The sequence below is a fragment of the Sorex fumeus genome, unplaced genomic scaffold (genome assembly GCF_029834395.1).
Source record: "Sorex fumeus unplaced genomic scaffold, SorFum_2.1 ptg000048l, whole genome shotgun sequence".
In the NCBI taxonomy this organism is placed as follows: Eukaryota; Metazoa; Chordata; class Mammalia; order Eulipotyphla; family Soricidae; genus Sorex; species Sorex fumeus.
In genome coordinates this window covers 2,806,302-2,816,433 of record NW_026606105.1, presented here as the reverse complement: position 1 = coordinate 2,816,433, position 10,132 = coordinate 2,806,302, and the positions used below count along the sequence as shown (strand labels likewise).

Here is a 10,132-nt window from a genome sequence, read left to right as displayed (position 1 = left end):
GTAAAAGTAAGAAAGGCCCTCCCGTTGATCATCGATTTGCTCCAGCGGGCCCAGTAACGTCTCCATTGGAGACTTTGTTGTTACTGTGTTTGGCATATGGAATAGGTCACGGGGAGCTTGCCAGACTCTGCCGTGTGGGCGAGATACTCTCGGTAGCTTGCCGGGCTCTCCAAGAGGGGTGGAGAGGAATCGAACTTGGGTCGGCGAGGCTGGCTGCACGCAAGGCAAACGCCCTACCGCTGTGCTATCGCTCCAGCCCAAGTTTTTTAAAAATGACAGCCAAAAGAAAAAGAAATAATGGGGAAAATCAGAGCTAAGCATTATTCAGTGAGCAAGCACCTTCAGAGTTTGCTTTAACATAAATAACTCTAATTCTCATTCATCTCCAGACTGACCATCCTGTCACACTTGAGCGCTTACACTGTCATTCAGGAATGGGAGGCAACCAGTCATGGTTCCCAGATTTCATCCTGGTGGGATTTCAGCTCAGTGCAAAACTGGAAGTCTTCTTCTTCTGCATCTGTTGCCTGTTATACATGTCAAACTTGTTGGCGAATGGCATGATCTTGGCACTCATTTGGCTGGACCCCAGGCTGCACTCACCCATGTACTTCTTCCTGTCTCATCTGGCCGTCATTGACATATCCTACGCTTCCAGCAATTTGCCCAAATTGCTGGAGAACCTAATAAGACACAAAAACACGATCTCCTTTGTTTCTTGTGCTATGGAGATGGTCTTATATTTGGGCTTTGCTTCTACAGAGTGCATGATCTTGGTGGTGATGTCCTATGATAGATATGTGGCTATCTGCCACCCCCTCCAATACACTGTTATCATGAGTTGGACAAAGTGTAAGGTCCTGGCCATCATTTCCTGGTCCTGTGGTTTTTCAGTGGCCATAGGAAATCTAATTTTCTTCCTGAGACTTCCTTACTGTGGGTCCCAGGAGATAAACCACTTCTTATGTGAAATCCTCGCTGTCCTAAAGGTGGCCTGTGGTGACACTTCACTCAACAGAACATTTGTCTTTGCTGGAGGTGTGTTCATCTTAGTTGGACCCCTTTCCCTAATGCTCGTTTCCTATATGCACATCCTCTGGGCCATCCTGAAGATCCAGTCAAAGGATGGTCGCAAGAAAGCTTTCTCCACCTGTTCCTCCCATCTCTGCGTGGTTGGGTTCTACTTTGGAATAGCCATGACGGTGTATCTGGTCCCAGACAATGGTCAGCATGATGAGCAGAATAAAATCATTTCTCTTTTCTATACCCTCTTCAATCCGCTGCTGAACCCTCTTGTCTACAGTCTGAGAAATGCGCAGGTGAAGGCTGCCTTCAAGAAAGTATTGCAGAAACAGAGGACTTTATAAAACAAACTTTCATAGTGTAGTTTTTTTCTTCAATAACGTGTTTACTGGGATGATAAAACACAATTCCAGGGGCTGGAGCGATAGCACCCATGTAGGGCGTTTGCTTTGCATGCAGCCAACCCAGGTTCGATTTCCAGAATCTCGTACGGTCCCCAGAGCACCACCACGAGTAATTCCTGCAGGAGTAACCCCTATGCATTGCCAGGAGTGACCCAAAAAGAAAAAAAGCAATTACAGAAGTCATAATTACAGGTGAAGAATTATCCAAGAGCATGATTGTGAAATAAGGAATTCTAGATTTGCTTCTATGCTGAGATAACAACCAAATTTCTTTCATGAAAACTTCAGAAACTAGCTATATCCAGGCAACCAACAATGTCAATAATAAATAGGGTTAATGGACAGAGAAACTCATGGTTTGTAATCTCCCCTCTGCATTGCTTCCCTGGTCCAATACGGCATGGTCAAGAGAAAACTGTCAACTTCCATGTTCCTTCTGAAGAAAGAACAGAGTTGATTATCTGTGAGTTATCATAGATATCTTTCCTTAGAAATATTTTCTATCTCTCCTGGCCCAGAACACTGATGGGAATTTATAGCAATTTGCCACAATAAAGCCAATCTGATTACCGCCTTCAACCTTTGTCTAGATGGGGGTCAGCCACAGAAAATGATACCAGCAAATACACAAAGAGATGAGCAATCCCACAAGGAACGTCCAAGATTAGGGTAACCTGTGTAGCTATCAGTGAACTCCCAGGCTGGCCATTTATTCAGCGTAATATCTTCTTGCTTCCTCGCTCTGGTTCTCAAGTCAGGATTTATTGTTTAAGTAGACAGATTGAGTACAGTACATAATTACATCAGAAGTCTTTGGGGGAGCTGGAGCGATAATAGAGCAGGTAAGGCATTTGCCTTGTATGCACCTGACCAGGTTAGATTCCCAGCATCCCATATGGTCCCCTGAGAACCTCCCAGAGTAATTCCTCACTTCATGAGCCAGGAATAACCCCTGTGCAATGCCAGGTGTGACCCCAAAAGAAAAAAAATAAATAAATAAAAAGTCAATGGGTACATTAAGAGCAGAGCTAAGATATTTCACACAGCCAAATGGCAGGTACCTTTAAAGTATAGAGTAAAACCATGAAAATTTCTCATTCAAGTTTTGCCGATATTATCCCCCCATTAGGGCTGGAGCGATAGCACAGAGGTAGGGCATTTGCCTTGCGCGCAACCAGCCCAGCTGAGCTGGGTTCAATTCCTCCACCCCTCTCAGAGAGCCTGGCAAGCTACCGAATATAGTAATATGCCAAACACAGTAACAACAAGTCTCAAAAATGGAGACGTTACTGGGCCCACTCGAGCAAATCAATGAACAACGGGAGGACTTTTCTTTACTTTATCCTCCCATTTAAAAATCCTACAGTTACCACACATGTTAGGGGAAGGGGGAGCTCAGAAAGAGAAGGGAACACCAAATAAAGGGTGTTGGGAAGATCCGCCCATGATGGGAGAGCATGCTGAGGGTAGACTGTCGACCAAGCATGATTGCCACTCAATGCCTCTTTTGCTGACCATGGCACTCAAAAGGAGAGAGAGGGAAATGCCCTGCCACAGAGGCAGGGTGGGATAGGGGCTGGGGGGGGGGGGGAGGGAATGCTGGGATCCGAGGTGGTGAGAAATGCGCACTGGTGGAAGGATGGGTGTTTGATCATTGTATAATTGAAACCCAAGCACAAAAATGTGTAAGTCTACAACTGTACCTCATGGTGCCTCACTATTAAAAAATAAATAAATAAATAAAATTTAAACAAATAAAAAAATTTTAAAAATATATAAATCCTGCAGTGTTTTATTCTATTCTTTCCTGGGCACATGTTTACTGTCCTCCTGGGCAAACATAGCTTGTCCCAAAATTTTCTAAGATCTACACTGTTTTGTCTCGTGGACTCTAAAACCTTGATGTTTCTTTTAAAGGACAATTTTATGCAGCTATGTAGATAGCAGGTTGCAAACCGAGCTCAAATTGTTGAGCACTTCAACTTCTCACAAGAACAAACAAACAATCTCAAAGAAACACTAGGAGAACAACTGTTTATGTGTCTTCCAAAACCTCCAACATATTTTTAACTGAACAGACCTCTTTTCAGTGGGAGGAAGCAATGGTGATATCTAGGGACTACTTCTGCCTTGGAACTCAGGGATTTCTCCAATTAAGTGCTCAGAGGACCACGTGGTTCAGGGATCAAATCTGGACCTCCTGCATGCAGAGCATGTGCTCTAGCCCTTTGCACTTTCTCCCTGGTTCTGAGCAAACCTTTATTTATTATTTTTCTTGTTTTTAATTCTTTTTTATTTTTTAATGAATCATAATGTACCCGATATGCCAAATACCAGTAACAATGATGGGTCTCATTCTCCTAAAGAGCCTTGAATATAATCTCAGGGCTAGGATGAAGGAGACGTTACTGGGGCCTGCTCGAAGCAATCAACGAATAACAGGATGATTTGTGATTTGTGACTGTGAGATGCAGTTACAGACTTACAAACTTTCGTGATTATATTTTAGTCATACAATGATCGAGTACCCATCCCTCCACCAGTGCCCATTCTCCACCATCAGTGTTCCTGGTATCCCTCCCGCCCCCCATCCCACCTTCTCCCCCACCAGCCTCTGTGGCAGGCACATTCTCTTTTACTCTCTCTCTCCTTTTGGGTGCTATGGTTTGCAATACAGGTAGTAAGTGGCCACCATATTTGGTCTATAGTCTACTTTCAGCACTGTAAGCACTGTAGCACTGTCATCCAGTTGTTCATCAATTTGCTTGAGCAAGCACCAGTAACTCCTCCATTTGTCTCTGTCACGTGCTAGTGTATCCCAATGGCATCTGCTTGCTCCAGGAGTATGAAGTGAGGCTCATTATTGTTACCATTTTTGGCATATCGAATATACCATGGGTAGCTTGCCAGGCTCTACCGTGAGGGCGGGATATTCTTGGTAGCTTGCTGGACTCTCCGAGAGAGATGGAAATTCTGTGTCGCTCTCTTCCAGGAGCGTTGTTTTATAGTCTCTGGATGTTGCCTGTTGATGAGATTACAAGGGCAGTTTGTGGGTGTGACTGTCAAGTTACTGGAAAACGGGGGATTTGAGTGGAGGAGGCCCAGTCCCCGTCCAGCAAATCTTTTAAATGGAGAAAATGCAGATACAAATACATAGATCCCAGAGGCCACAGCCTAAACAAGGAGTCTCTCAAATGCTTTTTCTCCAAATCATTTAAAGATCAGGGCTAGTTATGTCCTCTCTTGTAATCACATTACTGGAACACAAAGTCAAGTGGAATCACAGTGCTCACACTCACAACTTAGCTAAGATGAATTTCCATGAAAACATTTTTGCTTGCCAACACTTAATCACTTAATCACTTAACATCCCGTTAGTCGTCGATTTGCTCGAGCGGGCGCCAGTAACGTCTCCATTTGTCCCTGTCGCGTGCTACTGTAGCCCAATGGCATCTGTTCGCTCAAGGAACATGAAGGGCCTCAAACCGAACGCTCATGATCTTGACGAAGAAGTCTGACCATCTGGTGGGTGGGCGGCCACGTGGTCTCTTGACATCCCGTGGAATCCAATCAGTAACAGCTCTAGTCCAACGGTCGTCTTTAAATCTCATTACGTGACCAGCCCATCTGATTTTCGACACCTTGGCAAATGAGACAGCGTCCCTGATCCTTGATCGTCGACGGATGTCAGAACTCCGGATTTGTTCTCTCATTTGAGTGAAACGTGATAGTCCAAGCATAGCTCTTTCTATTCTTCTTTGGGAGACCTGAATAGCGTTCTCATCTTGTTTGCATAGGGCCCAGGTCTCTGAGGCATATGTTAATGCAGGAAGAACAGTGGAATCAAAAAGATGTGCCCGGAGCCGGAGGTTCTTCGTCCTCTTAGCTATTTCTTCGACGTTCTTGAAGGCGTTCCAAGCCGCTCTCTTCCTCCTGCGCAGCTCGGGTGCCAGGTCATTTGTCATGTTGACCTCTTGACCTAGGTACACATAGCTGTTGCATTCGGAGATGGTCATTCCATTGAGAGCGAATGGGGCGTCAGGAACAAGGCTGTTTCTCATAAACATTGTCTTCGTAAGATTCAGCTGTAGTCCTACCTTTCCACACTCACGGTCAAAGTCGGCCAGCATTTGTGCCGCTTGGCTGATGTTTGGTGTTATTAAAACAATGTCATCAGCAAAGCGGAGGTGGTGTAGTTGCTGACCATCTATCTTCACTCCCATGTTTTCCCATTCCAGTCATCGCATGATGTTCTCGAGGGTGGCACTGAAGTGTTTCGGTGAAATGGTATCACCCTGCCACACCCCTCTCTTGACATCAACGATCACTTCTTTGTAGAATGGTGAGATCCTGGTAGTGAATCCGTAATACAGCTCACGGAGGATCCTGATGTATTGGGCTTGAATGCCCTGATTGGCTAGGGCTTCAATGACCGCTTCCGTCTCAACAGAATCAAAGGCCTTCTTTAAATCAATGAACGTTAAACAGAGCGGCATCTTGAACTCCCGAGAAACCTCAATGAGCTTGGTTACCGTGTGGATATGGTCGATGGTGCTGAATCCTTTGCGGAACCCTGCTTGCTCGCATGGTTGTCCTTCATCTAGTGTTCTGCCAATCCTATTCAGGATGACTCGAGTGAACAACTTGTAGATGACAGACAATAGGCAGATCGGGCGATAGTTGCCAATGTCATGGATGTCTCCCTTCTTGAACAGTAGTACGGTCCTGCTGGTTTTCCATTGGGACGGAACCTTGCATTCAGACAGGTAGCGAGTGAAGAGCCGAGCCAGTGTATTGATGAGTACTGACGGCAGGTTATTCAGGTGTTCAGGTCTGACCTTGTCTTGGCTGGGTGCTGTTTGTTTCTTTACCGACGAAATGGCATGTCGGATTTCGGAAGGGAGAACGTTGGGAACGACTTATCCATCCTGTGCAATTTGGTATGTCAGCAAGTGGACATGGCTATCAAAGAGATTTGAGTAGAAGTCATGGATAATCTTCTCCATTGCCGTTCTGGAGGATGTGATGGATCCATCAGGACGTCAGAGGGCAGTCATCTTGGTGTTATAGTTGGCGAAGGACAGGCGGGCGTTACGAATACTTTTCCCAGCTTCTGCCGCATCTACCAGTACTTCTGCTCTTCTCTCTTTGAGGTCTTCCTTGATCGCATCTCTGCACTGCTTTGCGAGCTCGGACTTTAGCTTGCGGTTGCCTGAGGCATGCGCCAAACCACGCTGGCGAATTAGCTCAAGAGTTTTCGAAGATAGCCGATTTTTTGTGGCTATCTCTCTCTTGGCGTTTCTCGCACATTCATGGAGGTGCTGAACCAGTCGATCGTATTCCTCGTCAATGTTGTCAACAATGGCATCTTCCCATGTTGCTGCAATAGTACCAAAGAGTTCCCAGTTGGTGGTCATTCTGGGAGTTCTCTTTTTGAACTTTGCAGCCCTTTCTCCCCGCTCTGTGAAGTAGAATTTTGCACGAAGGAGACGGTGGTCCGATCCCCTTCAAAATTTTGGGACAACAGTGACATCAGTCAGGCAAAACCGTCGATTGAATATGATGTGGTCTATTTCGTTGTGGAATCGTCCACTGGGAGACTCCCATGTCCATCGTTTAGATTCTGCCTTCTGGAACTGTGAGTTACCATGAATGGTCTTGGTCGACATGATGAACTCAGACAGTCTCTCACCCTGTTCGTTCCATTCTAGGCCATGGGTCCCGATGTGAAGTTCTTCAGCTGATCTTCTCGGTCCTATCTTGGCATTAAAATCACCCGCAATGATCTTGTAGAAGGTGTCGTCTTCTTTATAGAACTTCTCCAGCTCCATGTAGAACTTTTCGTTTTCTCTTTCATCATAATGAGATGTTGGTGCGTAGACAATGAAGATAGAAACTGCAGGCAGTGAGCCACATCTATTCAAATGTAAACGTCCGATTCCGGTTGTTAGGCATTCGAATGAATCAATGCTCTTGGCCAAGTTTGTGTTGACAAGGACACCGACGCCTCCAACACCTCTTTTATCGCATGTTCCGAGGAACAATTCTTCTCCAGTGTCGAAAACGGCATGGTGAGATTCGTGCCTTCTTGTCTCGGTCAGACCAATGATGTTGTACTTGATCATTCGCGCTTGTACCATCAGGTCCTCGATGGATGCATCTGATGCTAGCGTACGTGCATTGAAAGTACAGACGATCATTTTTGTCTTCCTTCGTTGTGGACACTACTTCCACTACCCAGCCGTCGCCACACTCCAGGACGCTTTCCGGACCCACGCGGCCGCAAGCGGCCACGCGACACATCATAATACACTAAATACCCATCTTCTGGAATTGTTGTACCATATTTGATAGGGTTCAAATATGGTAACACCTACAAGGGTGATTAGAGGTCACCCCAAAAGCCTCTATCCCTCTCGGAAAGACTGGCAAGCTACCGAGAGTATTCCGCCCGCACGGAAGAGCCTGGCAAGCTATCCGCTGTGTATTCGATATGCCAAAACCAGTAACTACAACTGGTCTCATTCACCTGACCCTGAAGGCTTCACCGACATGGCAGCACTGAGAAGGATGAGAAAGGAGAGGCCGACAAAATCTCAAGGCCGACCTAGGCTGCTTGCCAACACAACTTGAACAAAAACTCTGATTCAGAAAAATTAATATCTTGCAAGTGTTTTCTGTCATCAGCACCTACTTGATTTTTACTGTCTCTCTGTGCTTTGCAATTATCAATATCCCAAAGGGTTGCCAGTGCAAAGAAATATCTTCTACACATGGTAGTATTAGTTCTGGCTGATACTTGGTTTGACTCAAACCAAGAGGTAGGTCCAGAGAAGGGCTTATTTCTCTTGTACCTGTGTCTTTGGGACTGACACTTGGACATATAATCATGTATCTTATTCAAATATCTTACTGAAAGGTATATATGCCCTCTTTGCTTCATATCAGATAAATGGTTGCATACAGAGGTTGGTTGCCACCACTAGAGAGGATAAATCTTCATAACATGAGGCATATCTTTATCAACTTAAGAATAAAATTGGGAATTAATAAAGTTATCACAATATCATCCATGTTCAATATTTCTTACATTCAGCATTTATTACGTGTTAGGACCCCTCCATATATACAATCTATAGTAGCACTGCACTGTCGTCCCATTGTTCATCAATTTGCTCGAGTGGGTACCAGTAACGTCTCTACTGTAAGACTTGTTGTTACGGTTTTTGGTATTTTGAATATGCCATGAGTAGCTTGACAGGTTCTGCCGTGTGGGCAGGGTACTCTCAGTAGCTTGCTGGGCTCTCCGAGAGGGATAGAGGAATCGAACTTGGGTCAGCCTTGTGCAAGGCAAACGCCCTACCCGCTGTGCTATTGCTCCAGCCCATAATTTATAGTATTTAATTTAATCCTGTGAATACATTAATATTCTACAGAAATAAATGATGAATTTAGAGGAATAAGTAAAAAATATATTGGTCTTCCATTTATGTGTGGATTAATTCACCAGCCTTCAATTGATTCTAGTGATCTACATGCCTGTTTATATTCCAGTACTATATTGTTTTGATAACTGCAGCTTTATGTTATAATTTGAAGTCATGGAAAATCATTCTTTCAGTTTTTGTTTTTGTTTTTTCCTCAGGGATATTTTGGTTTTTGTGTTCTATAACAAATCGAGGCCCTTTCCCCCACTACTTCTATGAAAATGCCATTAGGATTTTTTTAAAAGAATTTTATTGACTCAATCTTGTTCTCCCTTAAACTATACCTCATGTGCTAGTCTCTGTCTCTTTGATGCCTATTTCCACTCTGGAGAGTATTATCTCTCAGACACATACTTCTCTCCTTCTCTCTTCTCACAGCCTCCTAAAATTTTTCAATTAAAAATTTTAATTTAATTTTAATTTAATTTAATTTTTCAATTAAAAATTTTGCTTCACCAAAATAAAAATGATTTTATTGAATGAGGGTAGGAATCATAGTTCTGTGGTGGGTAAGGTTATTGCCTTGCATGCAACTGAGCTGGGTTTAATATAGTAGTGACTTGCCATTTGCAATGATCTGTCTCTGTCTCCCAATACTATATTTTCGTAGTCCACTCGTATGTGAGAACTCTTAGTGGTTCAGTGAGAGAGGTACCCAGTATTGAAGACTTCCATTGGTGTCTTGAGTGTGAAGCTATGTAATAGATACCTCATCGCAGCCATGCAGTAAATGATACCGGTATTGGAACTTAAAGTCAGTGCTCCATTTGGTTCTCCTTCAATCTCTCTTACTTAATTCTCCCAGCAACCACAGCTCTGCTGGGCTGGAACTGGGCTGAGCCTTCAAACTGGGGTCCTATTATCCATAGCTTCAGATTAGTTGTGCAAGGTGTCTGTGCTCAAGGAGGTCTCACCTGTTCATTGAATGGGCTGCAGAAACCACTGGGTAGCCAAGGTTGACCACTATAAAGTAAAGTAAAGTAAAGTAAAGTAAAGGCCCTCCCATTGATCATCGATTTGCTCAAGCGGGCCCAGTAACGTCTCCATTGGAGACTTTGTTGTTACTGTGTCTGGCATATCAAATACTCTCGGTAGCTTGCCAGGCTCTCTGAGAGGGGCGGAGGAATCGAACTCGGGTCGGCCATGTTGGCTGCGTGCAAGGCAAACACCCTACCCGCTGTATAGCATCATTCAGAACTCATATTCTGTGACTGTTCT

The 10,132-nt window shown here is 44.4% G+C and overlaps 1 protein-coding gene across 1 annotated transcript; it reads left to right on the top strand.

Moving 5' to 3' along the window:
- The first annotated feature begins 434 nt into the window (after positions 1-434).
- LOC130032468 (olfactory receptor 2A2-like) lies at positions 435-1,367 on the top strand. The gene has a single exon (XM_056124026.1). The coding sequence runs from the start codon at positions 435-437 to the stop codon at positions 1,365-1,367; it is 933 nt and encodes a 310-aa protein (XP_055980001.1).
- The last annotated feature ends 8,765 nt before the right edge of the window (positions 1,368-10,132 follow it).

What these genes read in the sequence shown, in the direction of transcription:
- LOC130032468 (XM_056124026.1), top strand. Translation starts at nt 435, where the DNA reads ATGGGAGGCAACCAGTCATGGTTCCCAGATTTCATCCTGGTGGGATTT.